The sequence below is a fragment of the Berghia stephanieae genome, chromosome 5 (assembly GCF_034508935.2).
Source record: "Berghia stephanieae isolate SIO BIC M18660-M18661 chromosome 5, UCSD_Bste_1.3, whole genome shotgun sequence".
NCBI classification, from domain to species: Eukaryota; Metazoa; Mollusca; class Gastropoda; order Nudibranchia; family Aeolidiidae; genus Berghia; species Berghia stephanieae.
The window spans coordinates 83,759,726-83,785,964 of record NC_088364.1 but is presented as its reverse complement, the minus strand read 5'-3'; the positions used below and the strand labels follow the sequence as shown (position 1 = coordinate 83,785,964).

Below are 26,239 nucleotides of genomic sequence, written 5' to 3'. Positions count from 1 at the left end.
CCCCCCCCCCCCCCAAAAAAAAAAAAAAAAAAGCGCAAACAAATAAACAAACGAACCGGGATTTAAAGAAAAAAAAAAAAGAGGACTCGGAACCGGGGCCTCCATATGTCAGATGACGAGTCTCATCCATACATCCCCCCCCCCCCCCCCCCCCCCCCCCCCCCCCCCCCCCCCCCCCCTTTTTACAATTATTTTTCAATTTTAAAAAACCCAGCTAATTGTTACGAATGGATAATATAATCATTATTATTTTATTCAGCCCCCCCCCCCCCCTTCATTCTTTATTTTCTTCTACCGACCACACATAATACAACTGTCATTTTATTTATTTAACCAGGGAAAAAAAATCTCGATATAAGAAGAAAATCTTGCACAAAACCCAGGATCAGAAACTTTCCAACGAAAGCCTTTTTAATGCTTAACTCACTCAACCCTAACACTGACTATATCCGTAGTTTACCCGGATTACTTTTACCCCATGCCTATTTATTACATTTTTCTGAGACAAATTATTGGCGTAGTATCAAAGCTAATGTTTTCAGTTTTTACATGTTAATGCTATTTGAATAAAACTATCTATTCACATGTTCATTTTTAATACATTTTTTCCAATTTTGAAAAGTAGCAAAATAAAAAACCCGCTAGGATAGAGTGAGTTAACGTGTGATATTATGCCAGCTGTTCAATGAGGAATTCGAATTAAAATATACTTATAACATTTTATTCACACATGGCTCGTGCTGTATTGAATTGGTCGACAACGTGGGAAACTCTGTACGAATAAAACTGATAAAATACGCAAAAAAAAAAACAAAAAAACAAAAAAAAAACACCTTCCCAACAATGTCTTGTGGAGGATTCGAACTTGGGACATCTTATTCTAGGAAGAATACACGCTGCCACAAAGCCGCAGCTGTCTTTACTTCCTTTCGTGATTGCTCCAAAAGATATATCCATCAATCCATCCATCCGACCATTCATTCATTCATCCATCCATCCATCCATCCGACCATTCATTCATTCATCCATCCATTCATTCATTCACTCTCTATCCATCGACCCATCCATCCGACCATTCATTCATTTATTCATCCATCCATCCATCCGACCATTCATTCATTCATCTATCCATCCACCCATCCACCCGACCATTCATTCATCCATCCATTCATTCATCCATCAATCCATCCATCCGACCATTCATTCATCTATCCATCCACCCATTCATTCATTCATCCATTCATCCATCCATCTATCCATCCACCCATTCATTCATTCATTCATTCATTCCGGTGATCATTTATTATTTGGGAAGACAAACCAAGCAATTGAACAATTGTCTTGATATCATTACTTCCCCGTTGTTATCGCAATGTACCACAAATCCTGCTTATCATGTCTATCTCTACACCTTCTGGACACTCTCATCTCACAAGAAGCCAGTATTTCTAACGTTATAGAAACCAATCCATTAGTTGGCTAAGGGATGTGCCAAAACACGAAATGAAAGCGATGAATTATTCATCTTTTCCGATCACCATTGTTGACAAAATTTATTCTCCCTTTAAAATTAAAAATAATGCAATTTCCTTATATCATGCCACAATGTGTTCAAGGAATAAACCGATAAATGCTGCATTCCTTTTACAACCCCAGTTATAACGCGAATTTCGATGTCTCGGTCACACAGAGCATGATATAACGTACGAGCTATTTCGGTTTTATTGCATGCAACAGTTCCCCCCAAGTAGAAGTAAGAATACCCCAAGGACTTAATGGCTTGTACGTTGGATTTATAAATCATTCATTATTCCTATCATTATTAGACCGCGAGATCTAACAGTCCTCAAAAGGGGAAAGAAGAAAAAACCCCGCTTTGGGTAATCTTATCATATCTGGTTCCAATCCCTGTGCAATTTGTTGGGACAGGACCAGTCAGATCGAACGAACATTTCCTACGTTTTGTTAATGAATGGACAACTTGATATAGCGCCGTATCCTAAATAATAAAAAAACATTATGCAAAAGCGCACTCGCTCTCATTGCTCGTCGAAATGTGTATTCGAACCGCAGAGCATCTGGTTGAACGGTGTGTTGTGACGAAGCTTCCGGGGCTGGTTTGCGACGGTGCACGAGTGCGGCAAAGAATTTGCTGATTGGATCGATCGTATAACATAGAAGTGTGAGCACCATTAGAAGCTGCTGCTCCGTTGGGGCACGTAGACTAAACATTTTCCATTCGAGAAAGCGCCTGTATCACCGGTATTTACTACGAGCCGCTCTAGGGAAAGTATGATCCACATGTCACATTTCATGGAAACTGAGATAAAACTAAAATTAAAATGGTTAAAAGTCGTTGAAAGTATGCAGAGAGGAACATACTTATCTTACTATCAATTCCATCGTGTTGTTAAAATAACACCCTCAGGCGAGTCAACGATAATAAAAAAGTAATAGACGTAGGCTACATACTTATAATCCCTTTAAAACACAAAAACGCAATATTTACTTATAATACAATAACTTGGCAAAGGAAATATTTTTTTTTTAAAACAAACAAAATATATAAACATAAACAACTTTATTGTATTCCTTAAGGGAATGTAATAGAAGACAAAAGTAAACAAAAGGAAAGGGCCTACATCCTCTGAGGTAAATTTGCCTCCCTAAAAAGCAGACGTAGCGTATGGACGATGTTTTATCCTCTAGATCTTAAATCCTTCTGTCGGGAGCATATTATAAAAACTACTCATGATTTCAATAACGTTTTTTAAAAGTCGCATTTAAAAAATGACCTTTGAGGCTTTAACTTACTATTTATTTAGTATTCTGAACCCTATTTCGCAAGTGTGTGTGTGTGTGTGTGTGTGTGTGTGTGTGTGTTTGTGTGTACTGTGATAAAAGCTACGTTGATGTGAGTCACTGGCTATTTATATTATGCTAGCAGACATGGTAATGAGTCGTGACGCCAAAGAAGTCATCATAGTCATAAACATAATATTAGAATTGTTTCTATGTTATTATCGAATGGCCATAACGATGATTGTCTGATATAACACTGTGACCATACATATCCGTTTAATAGGATGGCTCAATGTTAAATTATAAAACGCTTTAGAGAAGCTTGGTCTTTGTAAAAATATTATTTATATATACATGACGTGTGTACGAAAAGCATCTAAAGATCTCATTGAATAAATAAATAAATATCAAACGAACTAAGCCGCTAAAAGAATTAGTTTGTCCTTTTTAGATTTGTGTTTAAGAGCAACTAATCATGGCAATATTAAAATGTAATTGAAATTCAGTCGCGACAATTATTTGGAAAGCTTGTCGATAAAATGTGTTCTTAACATTCCTCTACCCTAATCTGTAACTCATTTATATGTATCCAAACTCATTTATATGTATCCAGCTTTAAAAAAAAAATTATAGATATGATCTCTCTCTCTCTCTCTCTCTCTCTCTCTCTCTCTCTCTCTCTCTCTCTCTCTCTCTCTCTCTCTCTCTCTCTCTATCCTCTTTCTCCCTCACCCCACTGTCAATGTCCAAAACCTTCTCGTGGCCATCATTGTAACCAAAATCTAAGATATCATTTTCACCAATGAAAACCAATACACGAAAGGTTTTCTTTCAACCATGATCGCAGTCCGTACAACCAATAATCAAACCGCCTACTATGCGCCAAGTCATCATTTCCTACAGTACGATATCAAAGCCCGTCAAAATCATTAACCAACAAACTATAAAGTATACATGGCCGACGAGCCATATGTACATATTCAATAAAATATTCTAATAATAAAACCAGTATGAGAAAAACGGTCAGGTCGTAGAACCCAAATGCTTTCTCGAACAAAACTATCATTACAATACTATTTGACAAAAATAACAATTAAATTGTATACGAGATCAAAAAGGGGACAGCAGATGTTTCCACTTCACCAACGACTCGCTGGGGTGTGTTAGAATTGTGGAAGGTGGATTGGATTTTACTTTATGTTCAAGAATACATTATTTGTCCGTCCGTCCGTATCTCTCTCTCTCTCTCTCTCTCTCTCTCTCTCTCTCTCTCTCTCTCTCTCTCTCTCTCTCTCTCTCTCCCCTCTCTCTCCATCTCCACGGTTTTTCTCCCTCCATCAATGTTCCAATTCACCCATTCCCATATCTCTATTTCTATTAAAACTGTAACTGGTAAGTAAATTGCAATGAGAGTGTTACATTGGAGGGACATTGGGCAAACTTATAAGGAATTTTAACCCCCCCCCCCCCCCCCAAAAAAAAAAAACAAAAAACAACGAATATAAAGCAAAATTGCTGTATGTAACAATAATTGTGTTGCAAAGAAAAGCAAAGCCGACAAAATACACGCACACACAAATACAATTGACAACATTATTGTCTGAAAACAGATTTGCCACTATTTACTATGGCCAGTATGGAAATATCATTATGAGCGTTGCCTTGTCATCGCCCCTAAATCTACCGCAACCTTGAGGTAGCCACTTTTTAAAAAGAAAATTGTTTTCGTTTCTCCTTAATTTCTCTAATTCTCCTGCCAAAATAAATTGCCTTTCATCTGTTATTTTAATGAGACATTACTCGAAACTCCATCAAAAACGAATTTAAAAAAAAAAAAAAAAAATTCCCTTGATTCATCCCATGGGGGGAATTGTCTCTTGGGTCTATTTCACCAAGGGAAGACCGGAATAACACAGGCGTCAGCCGCAGTGCAGCGCCGCAAATGGAGCTAGGGCTAGGTGGCTTGCTCAAGGCCACACAGCGAAGCGGCGAGTGCTCCAACTCGGTACTTTTCGGGTACGATACAAAGACCGTACCGCTGATCCACGCTAAGTGGGATGATCGTTCTCTCGCCCCCCCCCCCCCCCCCTTTCCCTCCAAAATGGGAGAGGGAATGGAGAGAGAGAGAGAGAGAGAGAGAGAGAGAGAGAGAGAGAGAATTAATGGAAAGATAGATATATAGATAGAGAGAAGTGTGTGTGGGTGGGGGGGAGGGGGGGGGGGGGGGGGGGGGGGGGGGGGAAAAACTAACCTTTGTCCGGTCAAGAGGATTGCTGAAATCGAATCCAGGGGAAACAAACAGATATCCACATTTTGACACCTTCCTTGACGCCTGCGGAGAGACGAGACAACCATTGAGTTAAAATATTTACCAGTTGTGGAAAATCGACAACCAAAGTCATAAAATGGTCACGGATAAAATAATGTAGTAAAACCAAAGCTAGAGGTGCCGAAATGAGCCAGTAAAATGGAGGGGGGAAAAATAAAGTGAGTAGATGTGACTCATATATAAGGGAACAACACAAAACAAACAGGCCTGACGAAGGCCAAGGGCCGAAACGTTGTTTGTTATATGTTGTTCCCTTATATATGAGTCACATCTACTCACTTTATTTTTTTTCCCTCCATAAAACAATGTGTGCATTAAAAGTTGATAAGAATAAAACCAATTACTTAATTAATAAGGGGAGATTGAGAATGAGAGATAGAGAAAGGAGGAAGGGGGGGGGGGGGAGAGAGAGAGGAGTTATAAGAGGATAAAAGACTTTTAAAATGGGTCATAACGATTACGTAGTCATAATAGGATTCAATACGTAAATTCGACCACAGGCGTTAATGACAAAATCCATTGTCCAATATCTGGCCAGAAATTCGGAACTGGTCAAGTATCTTTAACAGAATAGAGCCAAATTAAGAGTAGCCTTTTTACAAACATTTTATAACCATAAGCATGAAGGCTTCCCCCAGGTCAGAGAAGACTATTATTGCTGTTGGTCAGGAACCCCTTGTAAAGCGCTTTGAGCACATTTAGTGGATATTGCGCTATATAAAAGCTCAATTTAATTTTTTTTTAATTTACTGATCACGGTGAATCCGAGTATATGCGCTTATTAAATCTGAACACTCTCTCTCTCTCTCTCTCTCTCACACACACACACATACACTTGGGGGAGAGAGAGAGAGAGAGAGAGAGAGAGAGAGAGAGAGAGAGAGAGAGAGAGAGAGAGAGAGAGAGAGAGAGAGAGAGAGAAACGAATGTAGACACAATTAGTCGAAGGGGGAAAAATACATTCTATACAACATGTATTAGTATTACAGAGCAGGCAACCCTAAACATAAAAGGTCTCATTGTCTGTCAGTCTGTCATGACATGATCCCTGACCGTAGTCCGTGATGGAGTGACGCACACACACACACACACACACACATACATACACACTCACACACACACACAATATACACACTACTGTACAGGCAGGCAGACTATAGTTAAAACCATGGAATCGGGAACATTACGAACCGAAACCAAAACAACAAATCGTCTTTGCCAAGCGTGTCCTATAAACCCCAGTTCCATCACCACGATCACGTATTCAAATTCAAACACGTATTTAAAACTAAAAGTAAATGAAATAAAGCGTTTTGCACCGACAGACCCTTCAGCTGTGGTATGAAATCTTCTCTCTGAGAGCTTTTAAAACCACACATCAAAGCGTTGACTTTTGGTCGAGGTAAATAAGCATCTGATTATACCTACTTCAAACTTCCGACCCCCGGGCTGAAGATGGCAATCGTGGTATAAATCATATTTACTAATATCAAGAAGAAGAAGACATTTTTTAAAAGATCGGTTTGATAAACAAAGCATTTGTAAATTGTAAAATGAAAGCGTTCATCGCTGTTCTCAACAATATTTTTTTTTAATTAAAGAGAAGAAAGAAAAAAAAAAACGTAAAGAAAGAGAAGTTTAGTCAGATGGCATCCATACAACTATCACAGTCACTTTGTGTGTAATATGGGGAAGGTGAGGATGGGGAACATGACTAATACTATTTGGCAACATTTAATTTAAGTAAGAACAGGACGGGTTGTAGCATTCCCAGGCAGTGTCAAAGAGAAGAACTAATTGTTATACGACTTCGACTTAAACTCTCGTGATGAATTCCTCACGAGAAAGGTTAACTGAATCTAGGGCGATATCGGTGACCGGGACACATTTATGAAGGAATGTTCGTCACATTATATTTTTTTTTTTCAAATATAAAACTGTTTGCACCCAACAACAATGCAATCGTTTGATCTTCTTTGCGCGCGCGCTCTCTCTCTCTCTCTCTCTCTCTCTCTCTCTCTCTCTCTCTCTCTCTCTCTCTCTCTCTCTCTCTCTCTCTCTCTCTCTCTCTCTCTCTCTAACACACAAACACGTTGAGAGCCAACTTATTCTCAACGTTAGACATTTAGTGCAATAGTTCTCAAACCAAATATGAATGCACAAAACTCTGTTCCAAGTGTAGTATACAATATATTTTTTAAGATAATGCATTTCATTCACATAATAACTAGAAACAACAACAACAATATCAATAATAGTAATAAAACTTGGCCTTTGAGTCCATGTAAAATTCCAGCTATTCTGATGACATAAAAGATCGATGCTAAAGTCGCACACATAATGAGCTCCCTAGAATGTTCTAGTCACATCCATGGCGTACTTTGGACGGCCACATGGTCACATCCCATAATCTCTTGCAAATAACCGGATTTCAGATCGCGAAACAGAAAACAAGGGAGACACTGTGACGTAATTAGGTCCTGCATGTTTGTTTGACCATCTGTCTATCTCCTAGTCACTGGTATGACCATCTGGATGTACTCCACTTTTTTTATAAACTTCATTTTCCATGTCTCTCCATAATATAATGAACCTTATTAGAAATATATTCATTGAAGTTAGGAAAACTGCTAAAATTCGTCACCTCCTTCCTTTCAACTAAGTCATAAGTTAATGCTTTGGTCCTCTCTAAATAAGACTATAATGTACTGTAATTTTCCATCAACATTGTCTTACTCTTACTGTAATATATTTTGTTTTATATCACTGTAAAGCGCTTAGAGCCTGTGACAACGGGAGGAAGCGCTATATAAATGCCATTTATTATTATTACTTATTAATATCATTTTGGCCCATACATTTCAAGTACACATTATGATGCATTCTGAGTTCGGCACAGAACAAAGTAACTAAACTTATCTGTATCCGACGGCGCTTTTCAGCAACATAGAACTACTTGGAACCGTTTGAGTCGAGTGACCTCCGTAAGACAGGTTTGCTGGTTACTAACTAGCATCTTCTTCATAATATTTTGATACGGAGCCAGTGACTTCTATATTATGAAGTCCTAGTACGGAGCCCATGAAAATTCGATCAACGGGTCACATCCCGAGCTGATGAATTCTTTTCTTGTTTTATACTACTATTCATACTTTTATCCCTTTTGGCGTTCCACAATAGGACCGACAGGAAATAACACGTTTCTAAACAAAGTTGGTGATATGCGCGTCGTCCACAATCCGCATGTATCCCCATCATGGCCGACTACTATAGTTACGTCATGATCCCCATCTATAATATGTGACCCAACGTCCCAAAACGGTATTATGTCGGGATGACCCAGATGCGAAAAAGTTAAATTAAAGGTAAACTGGACAAAATTATGAATTATTGGTATTTAGCAAACTGAAATATGATATTCATTTTCCTCAATAAAGTTTATAAACTCAACGCAAGTCTGATATTTCTGGCTACAAATTTAATTTTCAGCATCTTAATGATCCCGACTTAATACCGTTTTGAGACGAGGGGTCACATATGATATTGTATCTTTGATTCGCCGCAGAGCATCTAGTTGAACGGTGTGTTGTGACGAAGCTTCCGACGGTGCACGAGTGCGGTAAAAAATTTACTGATTGGATCGATCGTCATAACACAGTTGTGTGAGCAGCATAAGAACCTGATGATGCCATATGTGTTGAGTGGGAGAGGGGGTCATGATCACTATTATTGGTTGGTTGTTTTCGTTTAACGGCGCTTTCGACACTACCATGTCTTTTCAGCGCCCGTTTCTGGCTTACATTAGTGCCGCGCTGAGGACCGGTCCTACGGTCTTTTAGCTGTGAACCGGGGATCGGTCCCATAGTGAAGACCGGCGGCGGTCCTCACTTCTTATCACCTTTCAACTAGTGCCGCGCTGAAGACCGGTCTGATCACCGTCGGTCTCGCGCCATAGCCTACTACTTCCCAGCGATTCGTTGCCTTCGGTTGCCTATCTTCCACCAATCACCACCATCCCACTTAATTAATCGCACCCACCCCCTTTGCCATACACTAAACGACACAGACGACCATACAGGCAGACGACCACCAACCTCCACTCCGCAAACCGCCCTTTCGTGTGTGAGATGGGGGGAACAGGAGGCGCACGCCTTGGACGATTCCATTATTACGGGGTAAATTTCAAAATTTACTACACCATAATGATCGCAATGACAATGATCTATGGTGAAGGCATGACCCCTCTTCTCTAATGGGTTATTGTTTGAAATGTGACTACTAAAGATGTGTGTGTTTGTGTGTGTGTGTGTGTGTGTGTGTGTGTGTCGAACCTAGCAAGTAGGTAGCAAATCCGATTTTTTGTTTTCTTTTGTCCATCTCGTGTCACCACTCCTTTCTATCGCAGTGTTGTCATTTAAAATAATACAATAATATTAAAATTTCGTTTTGGTGTTTTTACTAATCAAATAATATGAGTTTCATTAGTTTCTTCCTTCAAAAAACCCAGTTATAACGTCTGAATTTTAAAAAAGTCCAATAGAATATTTGGGGACCCCGATAGCTCAGTTGATAGAGCACTCTCTTTATACGCAAAGGGCCAGAGATCGATCCGGGTGCAGTCGAGTTTTTTCTGAATCCCTGTCTACTCAGCAATGAATGGGTAGCTGAGTTTGTTAGATCTGGCGAAAAGTCACCATCGACCCCTCTTATTACCTCATCCACCCCCTCTTATTATAACTTCACGTCTCTCTCTTACTCTTCAATGCTCGCTGCCCTCTAATGTGTGTGTTGTGTGGGGGGGGGGGGGGGGGTAGGAGTTGCGTGTGTGTATCAACGCCACGAACAACTCGATCAACGCCTTGGGCGATGCCATTATCTCCGTTAATGGGGATAAATTTCAAATTTTATTAAATTATCGAAGTAACAATGAAGTACGGTGAGCAAATAAAGAAGGCATCACCCCTCTTCTCTAATTAGGTTACAATTTGAAATGAGTGTGACTACTCCTTGTGTTTTACTCCTGTAGACCACGGTTTTCATCGTGTAGCGGTCTTTAACGGTTCAAGAATGAACGATCCCACGGTCTCAAAGGTCAAACCGGTTCGAATTTCCAACAGTCTCTCAGGAATGTTCAATGTCGAAAAGGACCGGTCCTAAGACCGGTCCTTGCGGTCTTCATTTCCCAAGGACCGTAGGACCGTGGTCCTTAAGCTTGCCAAGGACCGCCCCGCACTAGCTTACATTAATTTTGATCGGCCCAGAGAGGCCATTGCATGCTGCTCTATCGTGCTCAAACGTTTGTAATTAAATATATTTTTTTAATACAATGTCTGCACAAGTTCACACTCCAGCAGTGGATCAGCTGACTGGAACAGAGGCTTGCTTCGTCCCTGTTTTCGTTATGTCGCGACTAAATGGCCATTATGACTAGAGGCCACCACATAATATTATATATTTTTCTAATTGAGCTTTTATATAGCGCAATATCAACGTACTCAAAGCACTTTACAAGGGGTCCCTGGCCAACAGTAACATTAAATATGTAGGACGGGACATGACGCCTGTTTCCGGGGAGGGGGGGGGGGGGGAAGGGTTCCTAGCCTTATGAGCGTCTGACTGATGATAATCTTGTTATGTTGCCAACCGCAACAGAAAAAAAAACAAAAAAAACAGGATGGGTTTCTCTAACTCCTTTCGATGGCTTCAGTGTGTGAGCGACAAAAACAGACTGTGGTAAACTCCAGTGTTGCCTCCCTCCCGGCACTTCGGATTTTAGGAGGTGGGGGGGGGGGGGGGGTGAGAGGCAGATAGATAGATAGATAGATAGATAGATAGATAGAGAGAGAGAGAGAGAGAGAGAGAGAGAGAGAGAGAGAGAGAGAGAGAGAGAGAGAGAGAGAAGCATCAGGAAAATGGATCATGTCTCTTATTCACTTTCCTATATCTGTTTTAGAGCGTATAAAATCAAAATACTCTGCAAGAGAACAACATCAAAGCCCCGTGGTTACAATGACGAGTTAGTTGAATGGAAAGAAATCGTGGCCGAACTATGCCGATGCTTTTACAAAGCGATGTTTTCCTCGTGTTTTACGTTGTTGTAGCACTGCAAATCACAGGGTCGCCCATTATTCGTGTTTACATACACTTTACCACCACCTAACATCCCCCCCCCGTCTCTTCTCTCTCTCTCTCTCTCTCTCTCTCTCTCTCTCTCTCTCTCTCAAAACTAAAAAAAATAAATAAATAAATAAAATAAAATAAAATAAAATAAATAAGTTGTTGAATAATGACGTTTGCGAAATGTCATCTTTTTCTTCTTCATATTATAGAAAAGCGGTTAACAGGAAACATCCCGGCAATTAACCAGAACCTCAATCAAACTTGAGCCTCCAGTCTGGTGCCAGAAGCAACGACTTGTATTCGTGCCAAATGTACTTGAGGAGATAAATTAAATCTGAAACACAAACAACTCATTTCATCGCTCGTCGAATCAACGAAATTGTAGGAAATTGTACTGTTCTAAATGTATGTATGTCGCCGTGTGGCTGAGGGGTACAAATAAATAAACAGACATAAAGACAAATGAATAGGGAAACGGGAAGGAGGAGGAGGAGGAGAAGAAGAAGAAGAAGAAGAAGAAGAAGAAGAAGAAGAAGAAGAAGAAGAAGAAGAAGAAGAAGAAGAAGAAGAAGAAGAAGAAGAAGAAGAAGAAGAAGAAGAAGAAGAAGAAGAAGAAGAAGAAGAAGAGGAAGAAGTAGGAGAGGGAGAGAGAGAGAGAGAAAGGGAGAGAGAGAAGAGAAGAGAGACAGAGAGAGAGGGGAGAGAGAGAGAGAGAGATAGAAAGACAAAGGAAGAGAAAGAAAGAGAGAGAGAGAGAGGGGAGAGAGAGATAGAAAGACAAAGGAAGAGAAAGAAAGAGAGAAAGAAAGAGAGAGAGAGAGGGGAGAGAGAGATAGAAAGACAAACGAAGAGAGAGAGAGAGAGAGAGAGAGAGAGAGAGAGAGAGAGAGAGAGAGAGAGAGAGATAACCTAAGCCCAAGAGCATGACGTCCTTTCTCATTCCATTAAAACATCATTGAATTGGATTGGATACACATCTGTGTGTGTGGACGGACGGACGAACGGAGATGTCTTCCACTACCGCCACCACCAGCACTACCTACGCCTGAACACAAATACACAGAGAATGTATTGCTTGGCCGCACCACGGGGACAATAATTAAGACACCGAGGCATCGTAGCAGAACGAGACAAGATTAAAGGACCCAGGTCGGTCGGGTCGTCACATGGGTTGGCTTCGGGGCTAGGACTTCATATAGATGTCACTGGTTCGGGGACACGACAACAAATTGCATTTCTCTTTAAAATATTTAGTTGGGGGCCACCCACGAAGTCTTAAGTAGCAAATGATCCTCACTCGTCCCATATTAATCCATATGAGTATGAGTGTAATTTACCCTTTATAATGAGAGAAGAAGAAGAAGAAGAAGAAGAAGAAGAAGAAGAAGAAGAAGAAGAAGAAGAAGAAGAAGAAGAAGAAGAAGAAGAAGAAGAAGAAGAAGAAGAAGAAGAAGAAGAAGAAGAAGAAGAAGAAGAAGAAGAAGAAGATGGAGAAAAAGAAGAACAAGAAGAACGAAACTAAAATACCAAACAGGAGAACAAATGTTGATAGTTGTTTTGTTTGTTTTTGTTAGAAGTTAAACAACCCAAACATTTTCAAAATTCGTTGATTCTGATTTTATCAGTACTGTGCGACTTGACCGAAAAGACACAAAAACAAAACATTGACTTGAAAGGAAAACACAAACACACACACACACACACACACAGAGAGAGAGAGAGAGAGAGAGAGAGAGAGAGAGAGAGAGAGAGAGAGAGAGAGAGAGATAATCTAAGCCCAAGAGCATGACGTCCTTTCTCATTCCATTAAAACATCATTGAATTGGATTGGATACACATCTGTGTGTGTGGACGGACGGACGAACGGAGATGTCTTCCACTACCGCCACCACCAGCACTACCTACGCCTGAACACAAATACACAGAGAATGTATTGCTTGGCCGCACCACGGGGACAATAATTAAGACACCGAGGCATCGTAGCAGAACGAGACAAGATTAAAGGACCCAGGTCGGTCGGGTCGTCACATGGGTTGGCTTCGGGGCTAGGACTTCATATAGATGTCACTGGTTCGGGGGACACGACAACAAATTGCATTTCTCTTTAAAATATTTAGTTGGGGGCCACCCACGAAGTCTTAAGTAGCAAATGATCCTCACTCGTCCCATATTAATCCATATGAGTATGAGTGTAATTTACCCTTTATAATGAGAGAAGAAGAAGAAGAAGAAGAAGAAGAAGAAGAAGAAGAAGAAGAAGAAGAAGAAGAAGAAGAAGAAGAAGAAGAAGAAGAAGAAGAAGATGGAGAAAAAGAATAAGAAGAAGAACGAAACTAAAATACCAAACAGGAGAACAAATGTTGATAGTTGTTTTGTTTGTTTTTGTTAGAAGTTAAACAACCCAAACATTTTCAAAATTCGTTGATTCTGATTTTATCAGTACTGTGCGACTTGACCGAAAAGACACAAAAACAAAACATTGACTTGAAAGGAAAACACACACACACACACACACACACAGAGAGAGAGAGAGAGAGAGAGAGAGAGAGAGAGAGTGCGAGAGAGAGAGTGCGAGAGCGAGAGCGAGAGAGAGAGCGAGAGCGAGAGAGAGGATTGTGGATAAAGGTGGAAAAAATGCCAAATTGATTTTAGCGTGTCAAACTATCAAGTCATTGAACCAAAAGGTTGGGGATGGAGAGGTTTAATTAGATTTATTTCATAACTAGAGAATATGCATATCACAGTTTCCACTAAACGTGTTCAGAGAGCTTTACAAGGGGTCCGAAGCCAACACAAAAATCTTTTAACATATAGAGTTGTAGGACGAGACATGACGGCTACTAGGGCATATTACACTTTTTTTGTGGGCAGAGATAACACTGTTACTGTTAACGACCAAGTACTCACTTTACACCTGAGTACGGTGAGAGATTGTGAGACAACAGCATGTTCCAAGGACTCAACTATGCACAATTCAGACCCCGAAGGCGAGAGTCATACCTCTAGACCACATAGCCCCAATTAGGGCTTGGTAGCTCAATCAATAGCGTACCTGACTCTCAGACAAACCAACCTGGTCCCATACTGTGTTTGTCCACCATACAGAATTAGGATAGCTGGGTTTTAAATCACATGAATAAAGGGAGAAAGAGCTTTGCAAATATCACCGTTCTCTATCTCTATCTAATTCCAATTGTTTAATATTCTTTTGTAGGAATATCAATTTTGATGTTAAAATGTTGTGTAACATCAAAAGCCACACGGGCTAGGCCACAAGACCCAGCATATCGTAGGTATGAGCCATCAGAGTGGGAGGAGCCAACTTTGCTGATTGCCGTCTTCTGGAAATTTAAAATTGTTTTCAGCAGCCAATTAGAGGGGGACATTTGTAAGAATCTGATTGGATATTTCGTTGAAAGAAAGCAGTTTGAAGGACATAGAGAGGGTAAGGGTGGAGCAAGTGTGAAACGAATTGATAGTCAAATAGAGCAGTGTTGGTAGAAGTCAAATAAAACTCACAAACAGGAGATGAATCAATTCTTTTGACCACAAAAAGTACAATTACAATGATAGTGATTTTGAGCCATTTTAAAATGTTATACAGCCTAAATGTCCACTGGCTTAGTGCCCATTTTACCGATTTGTATCTGCACATGTGGAAAGAAACAAAATACTTTTCTTTCAAATTTAACTCTAAATTCCTGCTTTACAAAATGGATTTTGCCTAAATAGCTTCTATGAAGATGTTTGGCTGCATACGGTACTGCAATTATCATTAAAATGCATCAGAGTCACAGCTCAGTGTGATACTTGTTTGATTTATTCTAGCTCGACACAAGAAGCCATGCATTAACACATTGTATTTGTAATCCCCTTCATAGATCAATACAGTTTATCATATCTAGCGCTTTTATATAGCACAATATCCACTAAATGTGCTCAAAGCGCTTTACAAAGGGTCCATGACCAACAGCAACACGTAACATGTAGAATGACACCTGTTAGACGATAGTATTACAATTTTTCCCACAGAGACAACGCTGCTGACGCCCAGGTACTCATTTTAAACTTGAGTACGGTGACAGAATGTGAGAAAAGAATCTTTTCCAAGGACTCAACTATGCGCCAAGTGAGGCTCGAACCCAGGAACTTCTGATACGAAAGCGAGTGTCATATCACAAGACCACGAGCCCCACAAATGATCATATCTGTCCATCAATACATGCCAACACATTCCAGATTGACAAAACAAGAGATGTTCTGACAGCTCGATGGTGCACTCCATTCCCAAGCCAAGTAAGTAACAAGCACAATAATAAGTTAATGGTTTTTTCCTGACTACCTTCCCCATCCAGCAGTTATTAAGAGGTTTGGGTTTTGTTCTAGATCTGGTGAAAACAACTCCTTTTCAATGGTAGCGATTAGCATTAATTGCTAAAGCGCATGTTGTGCTTCTTCTTATCCTTTTCTTAGAGAACGATTGCTCAGGACGTCATCTGAGTGACGAATGTTAAAAGATTCGGACACTTTCAGTCATTTTTAACAGCAGATTAAAAAAAAAATTAATTAAAAAATTAAAAACTTGAGCTCTTATATAGCGCAATCTCCACTAAACATGCTCAAAGTCAAAGTGCTTTACAATGGGTCCCTGGCCAACAAAAACATATAACATATAGGAAGGGCATGACGCCTCTTTTAGGCGATATTACAATTTTTTTCTAACAGACAGCACTGTTGTCGGCCAGGTACTCATTTTACACTTGAGTACGGTGAGAGAATGTGAGTAAAGAGCCTTCTCCAAGGACTCAACCATGTGCCGAGCGAGTCATACTACTAGACCACAGAGCCGCACATCATCTAATCGACTTGGGGTCTCCAATAGATTTGTAGCGATCTCTTAGACAAAGTCAATTATTGCTAGAGTGGTTCAACCACTAGGATGACTTAGCCCTGGGGTCCAGTCTGTTTATAATAATTTCAAGCTTTTTATTTTATTTAATGCAAGATATTCCTTCAATTTTGAATGGATTTACGTATGAAAATTGATGTCCTCAAGGATAATATCACAACTCTGACGCAGATATGGGATGAAAAATTTGTCCCTGGGCATAGTGATGTAAATAATAATACTAATACTACTAATGGCAATAAAATGCATTACTGATTCTTAGTAAGGTGAATCACAGGTTTGAGAGAAAGATGAAGTATTGAAGATTCCACGGCTGTGTTTTACTATTTATTTATATATAAATCATAAATAAACGTCCTGTACCATCAATTTAGCCCCTTTTCCCCTCTGTGGGGCCAAAATCAAATTTCAAGATAAAAATAAAAGTATACAAGTTACTATAGTAATTGACATCATGTGAAGGGCTGCTATGTACCTACTGCTATTGCTATTATATGTCAGCACACACATGCACACTAGACTTCAACTTACACACTCATACTTGTATCTACCCCCTACCGGTCTAATTATTTGTAGCAGACGACAAATTTCTCAAAACGGTCACGTGACACTGTAAAAACAACACAGGAAGTCCATGAAAGCTTATTTACGGCATTTCCTTTGAACCGTGTAAACAACAAAATTTCGTTTTCATTCGACTCAACGGGTCAGATTGGCCGGTATTTTTTAACGAACTAAAGTTCTGAAAATCAAAATGTTTCTTAGAAAGCTGAAAGATGCTAGTTTTTGAAACAGAGGTAGGTTTTTAAAAAAAATCTTTATATTTTACGTGAATGCATGCTCAAGGCGAGTTGGACGTGCAGCGGAGGTTGGTAGGCCAAAGGCCCACCTCTCGATTATATGTCAGCACACACATGCATACTAGACTTCAACTTACACACTCATACTTAAATAAAAGTAAAATACTCATCAGTTCTTCTACCCATCAGACTGCTCTAGCACTATTTAGAATTAGAACACAAAATGAAGTGTCTAATTATCTACCTTTAACTTTTCACTCAACTTAACGTTTTTAGTCTGTTCGAGGGACCAAACTGGGTGTCTAGAGTCTAAATCTAAAAACAACTATAAGGAGCCGAGGGAACCGATTGGCGCCCGTTTCATTCATTCTATATATCATGATCGGCCTTACACTAAAACTAAATGTACAAATCGTAACTGTACTGTAGTAAAAAATATAGTCAAATAGAGTGGACAACTCACCTTGTTATTTTCAAGAGCCTCGGCGGAGTGGGCTTCCTTCGCTCCAAAACAATGCTGACATTTTGACTTGTTAAAAATGTTTGGAACAAACTTGTTACACTTTGAAGCCATCTTACGTCCACGTTTGAGATTGAAGAAATAATAATAATAATAAGGGAATTTGTATAATCAAAGTTAAACCTCCATCCGAGTGAATCAATGGAACAGAATTGGGACTGTTGTTGTCGGTCGGGGCATCACCGAAGGAAGCCCGATTGACAGAGACAACATTTTCTAGAATTATTCCGAAGAATGAACATGAAAAATAAGAATTGACTTTCCTAAAACACTGATTGCAATGGTGTCATTATCAACGGACGGCGATACTCGCCAAATCTTGGCAAAACTATGTATTTGTTTCCCGTGTCTGCCAGCCGTTTCTTCGGCTTTCGTTTGTCAGTCTCTCTGGTCCTTCAATCAAACAAGCAGCAGGCAGGCAAGCAGACGAAAGTGTGTTCGTAAACACTTTCGATAGAAAAGTAGCTCCAATTCTTTCAAATAATTTGATTACAATATTGAGGTGAAATAAAGAATATTGGTATTCAACACAATAACTGAATGTTTATACTCTCATTTCCTATTATTTTAATAAATTACATATTTATATAGTTAAATTTTATACCGGTACCTGAATCCTATATATTCATACGCCTGATAGGTGAAAAAGTCAGGTAAAAGCCGCTACCTATGTGTAGTCTCAATGTGTTGTGTGTAAGGAAAATAGGCAAAATAAACACACTCACTCATTATGACGTAATCGTGTTTTCGTGCCATTGTTGTTACGCGGACACACGCTCGCACGAAAACATACGCAAACGCAATTTAGCATGATTCTTATTTTGTGCAGACCAGCACGTAGGAATTTCTGATACAGGCCCATAATTTACGAAAAAAGCTAGAGTCCAGAGTCAAGAAAAAGCAATCATTCATAATATCAGCTAGAATTTTTGTTATTATTATTATTGTTATTATCATTATTATTCATGTTTATTTTAAAAAATATAATGGAGCTTTTATATCGAGCAAGCTCCACTAAACATGCTCAAGGCGCTTTACAAAGGGTCCCTGACCAACAGCAACACATAACATGTAGATCGAGACATGACGCCTGTTAGGCGATATTACAAATTTTTTTCCACAGAAAGACAACGCTTTTGACAGCCAAGTACTCATGTTACACCTGAGTAGGGTGAGAGAATGTGAGTAAAGAGCCTTTTCCAAGGACTCAACTATGCGTCGGGTTGGGTGATCACGCTTAATAGTGCTTGATTTGGTTTTAAGACGGAATGCCATACTGGTGAACCACCGACGTCAAAGTATATTCAAATGAGACAAAACAGCTGTTGTACTCTGGGGAAAAAAAATAAATAAAAAATTGAGCTTTATATAGCGCAATATCCACTAAATGTGCACAAAGCGCTTTACAATGGGTCCCTGGTCAACAGCAACATTTAACATGTAGGACAGGACATGACGCCTGTTAGGCGATATTACAATTTTCAGGACAAAGACAACGCTGTTAACGGCCAGGTACTCAGTTTACACCCGAGTACGGTGAGAGAATGTGAATAAAGAGCCTTTTCCAAGGACTCAACTATGCGCCGGGCTGGGTGATCACGCTTAGTAGTTCTTGATTTGGTTTTAAGAAGGAATGCCATACTGGTGAACCAGCGACGTCAACGTGTATAGATAGTTCGAAGATGACGTCACTCAAGCCTTTGTTTTTGTATTTTGCCATCCACGTTTGTGAGTGATACTCACTAAACTGTATTACCCCGACTATAAAAGTTCATGGTTACACATAGTTTTGTGTGTTTGTCCGTTATACTTCCGGATGGCAATGTTATGAGCTTCTTAGCCAAGAGCATACTATCTATACAAATGAGACAAAACAGCTGTTGTGCCCTGGGGAAAGACACATGTGTAAAGATTTGGCCAAAACAAATCGACCTTCAAACTTCGATTGATTTAAATGACCGTCATCTGGGGAAAATAAATCAAACCTGGGACCTCGCGAGAGCCATTTACATCGATCGAATCGATATTTGAAGGACGAATTTTCTGGCCAAATTTGTAAATACGTGTTTTTTTGTAATGTTTTTTTTTTGTTTTTTGTTTTTTTTTTTTGTTTGTTTGTTTTTTGTTTTGTTTTTTGTTTTTTAATGTTTCCGGAGTACGGCATTTAGCGGAGCTGATAGGTGTAATGAAGAGAAGACTGGCAGCATGACACGGCAAAGTTTTTTTTTTTCTTCTACAGAGAGGACTTACCGAACTTCCCTGTCGTTGATCGGATTTTGTTTTTATTCAAAGTAATGTGCGGCTATGTGGTCTAGTGGTATGACACTCGCTTTCGGGTCGGAAGGTCATGGGTTCGAGCCTCGCTCGGCGCATAGTTGAGTCCTTGGAAAAGGATCTTTACTCACATTCTCTCACCGTACTCAGGTGTAAAATGAGTACCTTTTCGTTAACAGCGTTGCCTCTGTCTCATCCTACATGTCAAGTGTTGCTGCTGGCTAGGGACCCCTTGTAAAGCGCTTTGAGTACGTTTAGCTCATTTTTTTAAAAATTGTAATTTTTATTAGGGATATATTTTTTGTTGTTGATGGCTAAAGAAGGATTTTGAGCCGAAACGTTCCGTGTTTGGTATTTTGTTCTTGTTTGAAGCTGTTCTAGTCATTTTTGTTTATTACTTTTTACAGTCCACAGTTTCCAGCAGCTTTTTCTATCGTTTTAAAAGATGGCAATAGTCTGGCGGGGGTCAAGACTCAATGGCAATTTCCCACTGTATAAACTGACTATTAATGCTGCTGCTGATGATGATGGTGATGATGATGATAATAATGATGATGATGGTGATGATGATGATGATGGTGATGATGATGATGATAATGATGATGATGATGATGATGATGATGATGATAATGGTGATGATGATGATGATGATGATGATGATGATGATGATGATGATGATGATGATGATGATGATGATGATAATGATGATAATGATGATGATGATGATGATGATGATGATAATGGTGGTGATGATGATGATGATGATGATGATGATGATGATGATGATGATGATGATGATGATGATGATGATGATGATGATGATGATGATGATGATGATAATGATGATGATGATGATGATAATGATGATGATGATGATGATGGTGTTAATGATGATAATGCTGCTGATGATGATGACGTATCCACGATTAGTGGTTAAAAATACCAGTACAATGTGACCAGAGAGGTCCCAGGTTTGACCCCTATTCTTTCCCCATTGAGCATGGTTTTTAAGACTCAATGTGCTCACTTTGGACAACACGGGCGATTTCTATTGACATCAGGCGTTTGAGGCTGATGGGTTATTTATTTCCTCTCATGGAATGCCTTGACGTAACCTACACTAGAGAAGGGATTATTTTTTTTAATTGACAGCAACTGCACCATTTTTCTATAAGTGATGAATGATTTAAAAGACTAGATATCTAGATTGGAACTTAACTCTTATTATATTATTATTATATATGAGCAGTAGTTTTATTTATTTATTTATTTATCTATTTATTGATTGATTAATTGATTGATTGATTGATTTATTTATTTAATTATTTTTATTTAATATCTTTTCTTTTCCATACTGTGTGGTAAAGAATAAATGTTTAATTAACTATTATATCAGTGCGTTGTTACATGTTATTACAGGGAGACAACCGATAAAAGGATAATTTACACGCCTTTCTATCGAGTTGTTCCCCTTAGATCATGCCTATCGTTATTCCCTTTGGAACAAAACTGGTATCTTGAATCTTAATGGCAACCTCTCATTTGACTACCTTTATTTTTGGTATACTTAAAAATGTGATTGATGTTGATTTGTTGGTATTTATATTGTGTGTTTTTGTTGTTGTTGTTGTTTGTTTTTTTTTAAAATACGACTTGCTTTCCTTATCTTTGTTTCTCATGTATAAAATAAAAATAAATAGCATCGTTTGATTCAAGTTTCGACAGTGCTGTCAATTTTACGTTATTTGTATTAGTTTATTAGAAAATATGACTAATTTTACAATCAAATTGCAGACAATAAACCATTGAACTTTCTCGAACCTGGACTTTTTAAAGTGATTAATTTGATGGTTTGAAATTGTAATACAAGGGAGGCAACTGAAATAAAAGATAACCCACATACTTTTTATACTAGTTGTTCTCCTTTGATAGCCCGACATTGTGCCTTAATAATAATAATAATAATAATAATAATAATAATAATAATAATAATAATAATAATAATAATAATAATAATAATAATAATAATAATAATAATAATAATAATAATAATAATAATATCGCCCCTCATATGAAGCCTCGTGAAGCCGAAGTTAATATCGTCCTACCTCCACATGTCATATGGCATTTCTGTAACGTTAAATAGGCAGTAATAATTGCTTGTTATCCTTTTGGCATGACGTTAGTATATCGTAAGGAGGTCCCGATAGCTCAGTGGTAGAGTTATCAGCCTCACAACCAAAGGGATTGGCGTCGATCCCGCTGGGCGGTGATTGGATATCTCTTAGACATGGTGGAAAGTTTTTAGAAATTTCTACTAACCGTTCAAGCCACGGAAACCGAAATAAACTCCAGCTCCATATAGATAGTATGCGCTTGGCTAATAAGCTCAAAACATTGCCATCCAGAAGTATAACGGACCAACACACAAACCATGTGTAACCATGAAGTTTTATAGTTTTGTTCATACAATTTAGTGAGAAGTACTCATAAACACGGATGGCAAAAACTAATAAAGACCAGAGTGACGTCGTCTTCGAACTATCTATACCCTACTGCTCTAAATCGTCTTAGTTTATCGTCTACAATATCTTACAGACAACAAATTTTGTAAACTTATAGCCTGGTACGGTAGCCATAGTTAACTTAGCCTGACCGTGGCCTTCGTAAAGTTAAGGCCTGATACTTACCAAAAAATGACGTCAAAATGCCAGTCTGTTGCCACAAAAGAAAAGAAATCGTGAGTTGTATTCAATAGTTCAACCAATGAAATAACTTGTTTCCATGAGCTCTACTAACGACAACTCACAAGGCCGTGCAAAAACCAAATAATGACGTCAAACTGCCAGTCCTTTTGGATTTCAGTATCAGGCTATCGATAGTATGCGCTTGGCTAAGAAGCTCATAACATTGCCATCCGGAAATATAACGGACCAACGCACAAAACTGTGTGTATTCATGAACGTTTATAGTCAGGTTAATACAGTTCAGTGAGCATTACTCATAAACGCGGATGGCAAAAAAAAAAAACAATAACAAAGACCTGAGTGACGTCATCTTTGAACTATCTATAACAAAACGATGGCTACGGCCTGACACTGGGATCCACATGAACGGATAGTTTACGTCCTTTTATTTATTTTTTTAATATTTTTTTTTTTGGGGGGGGGGGGGGGGTTGTACAGCGTCTTGTGAGTTGTTAGTAGAGCTCACGGAAACAAGTGATATTCCATTGATTGAAATATTGAATTCAACTCACGATGCATTATAATATGTTTTGTTTACGTATTATAGATAGTTTGAAACATTTGAGTGTATTCCTCTTTTTGGGGAAATGTGCTTGTGTCTGGATGAGACTTAGGTGATTCAAATTATCACCTGTTTCATTTGGATTCAGTGGCCTGATGTCACGCCGCTCAGGCAACGGCGGTCATCTTGGTTATAAACAAAGAAAATCGTTACTGTCTATTCTTCATGCTGGCTAGAACTTTTCATATGCCTTGTGATCAGATTGTGTAAAAGTCAAAACATGATCAGATTTATGTTTTTTTTTCCCTCTGGATACGCTGTTATGCTCGCCGGAGAAATATTTCATACGGGCGTCCGCCATTGTTCCGATAGTTTAGAGCCAGTGTTACTAAGTTACCATGCGTCATTAGGAAGGAAGTGACGTTACGACTGTTGAAGAGTATTCCCCTTGTCTTACTTTTTTGGGGGTGCTTTAACTGTAATTCTAGAACTTTTACCTATCCCATTTTCTTCCTTTTTACTGGCGCTGATATGACCTTAATGTGTTGCAAGCGCCGTAAAACCCTTAAAAACAAAACAAATCATCTTATTTAATAACCTAGTCATTACTAATTCCAAGAAGGACTGGTCACGTGCACACGATCAAGGATTTAGGAACCAAAAGAGTAGAGCGCTTTGACGTCACTACTTTTCATCCCTCTCTCTGAAAAAAAAAAATAAATTAAGCTTTTATATAGCACCATATCCACCAGATGTGCTCAAAGCGTTTTACAAGGGGTCCTTGACCAACAGAAACATGTATCATGTAGATGGAGACATGACGCCTGTTAGACGATATTACAACTTTTTTTTTCGGACAGAGACAACGCTGTTAACGGCCAGGTACTCATTTTACACCTGAGTATGGTGAGAGAATGTGAGTAAAGAACCTTTTCCAAGGATTCAACTATGCACCGAGCGAGGCTCGAACCCAGGACCTTCCGATCCGAAAGCGAGTGTCATACCACAAGACCACATAGCCGCACAATTCCCTCTCGAGTCCATAGTTTCTGTGGTCTTTGCTGCCACACCAGGAACATTATACGTATTATCTGAAAAAGCAGTAGGGTGGGTCGACTGCTGAAAAGCAGGTTCAATTTTAACCCTCTCCTTACCAGCCATTTTCAGGATTTCCCCCAAAACGTCACACCCAACTAATACAGAAATATACTTTTTATCACTCAAATATAATAGCAGTAAGTTCTAGCGATAAATAATTTCTTTAACAAAACCTGCTCTGCAACGCACTGTTCATTTTCTTTAAATTTTATGATGTACAAAAGAAATTTGAAAAAGAGAAATGGGTACGACCGCAAACTCGGGGACCCAAATAATTTTGGGGGTTTGGGAGGGGTAAAACTTTTTAAATTTTAAAAAAAAAGTCTCTCCCCTCCCAAACCCCCTACTAGACTTTTTTAAAAAAAGTATCCCCCCTCCCAAACCCCCAAAATTATTTGCACCCCCCCCCCCTCCCCCACCCCCAAAATCATTTGGGTCCCCGAGTTTGCGGTAGTACCGAAAAATGTTGGTTGTATCGTAACGAATAGTTGGTAAGGAGAGGGTTAAAAGATAAATGTAAACATAATATTTGTGATACCACCGATAGTTGTATAGTAGCGTATGACTACATCTCCATACTGCAAGTCTCCAGCCAGTCTTTAAATTCGTCACCACAGTAAATGACAACCTCGAACCCTCCCGCCAATCACGTCACAGGACTGTGCAGGATTATGCGGTTTGCTGTCTCTGGCTTTCCCTGACAGTGGGGACAGTCGGCTGACTCCCTCATACCGCACCGATGCATGTTTGCACAGTCCTGTCGTGGTCTGCTGTCTCTGGCGTTCCCTGACAGTGGGGACAGTCGGCTGACTCCCTCATACCGCACCGATGCATGTTTGCACAGTCCTGTCGTGGTCTGCTGTCTCTGGCGTTCCCTGACACTAGGGACAGTCGGCTGACTCCCTCAGACCCCACCGATGCATGTTTGCAGCAGTCCTGTCGTGGTTTGCTGTCTCTGGTGTTCCCTGACAGTGGGGACAGTCGGCTGACTCCCTCAGACCCCACCGATGCATGTTTGCAACAGTCCTGTCGTGGTCTGCTGTCTCTGGTGTTCCCTGACACTAGGGACAGTCGGCTGACTCCCTCAGACCCCACCGATGCATGTTTGCAGCAGTCCTGTCGTGGTCTGCTGTCTCTGGTGTTCCCTGACACTAGGGACAGTCGGCTGACTCCCTCAGACTCAGACCCCAACGATGCATGTTTGCAGCAGTCCTGTCGTGGTCTGCTGTCTCTGGTGTTCCCTGACACTAGGGACAGTCGGCTGACTCCCTCAGACTCAGACCCCAACGATGAATGTTTGCAGCAGTCCTGTCGTGGTCTGCTGTCTCTGGTGTTCCCTGACACAAGGGACAGTCGGCTGACTCCCTCAGACTCAGACCCCAACGATGCATGTTTGCAGCAGTCCTGTCGTGGTCTGCTGTCTCTGGTGTTCCCTGACACTAGGGACAGTCGGCTGACTCCCTCAGACTCAGACCCCACCGATGCATGTTTGCAGCAGTCCTGCCTTGGCATGTCAGTAGTCGGCTTGAGGCGACCCACTGTTTTCGATTGCCATTCATGAAGGCTGGCATAAATTCCGTTGGGTCTTTAGGGGTAGCGTGGCTCAGCGGTACGGTCTTTGCTTTGTCCCCGAAAGGTACCGAGTTCGATCACATGCCGCTGCGCTGTGTGGCCTTGAGCAAATCACCTAGCTCAATTTGCGGCTCTGCACTGCGGCGACGCCTGGGTTATTCCAGTCTTCCCTTGGAATAGACCCCAGAGACAAATTTCCCCTATGGGATGAATAAAAGGAATTTAATTAATTTAATTTCATTTTAATTTGATTACCCCACCTCCCTCAGACATAGGACTGTATTCGTCCAATAATCCCTCCAGGCTTCCCCAATATTGAAGTCTTTCGGTTCTGAGTAGCACTAATGAGACAACTCAATTGACACTTCCATGCATCAACATAAAACAAGAACCAAACACTTGGTATAATTATTGAATTTTATCCTTGAGGAATTTAATTCAAATTACTCTAAGAAAACAGCATTGAAGCTTCGTCCTTGTCACGTGACTTACTGTCTGACTGTGTCGTTCACCGGATGCATTACAAAGAAGAATAAAACACATCACCATGATGGTAATGATGATGC

General features: G+C 39.8%; 1 protein-coding gene across 15 annotated transcripts in view; it reads right to left on the bottom strand.

The window, feature by feature from the left end:
* The window catches only part of LOC144973749 (uncharacterized), a 98,943-nt gene extending 81,023 nt beyond the window's left edge, over positions 1-17,920 (bottom strand). For 5 of the 15 annotated variants that reach the window (XM_078916593.1, XM_078916598.1, XM_078916592.1 and 2 more), the window contains exons 1-2: positions 17,424-17,892; positions 5,054-5,134 (exon numbers count right to left, since the gene is read on the bottom strand). In XM_078916593.1, coding sequence (XP_078772719.1) covers positions 5,054-5,134; positions 17,424-17,534 — 192 coding nt within the window. In that variant the 5' untranslated portion in view covers positions 17,535-17,892. Of the gene's footprint in view, positions 1-5,053; positions 5,135-17,423 lie in introns of all 15 variants that reach the window. The other 10 variants (XM_078916584.1, XM_078916589.1, XM_078916583.1 and 7 more) reach the window with 5 other exon arrangements.
* Positions 17,921-26,239: the final 8,319 nt, after the last annotated feature.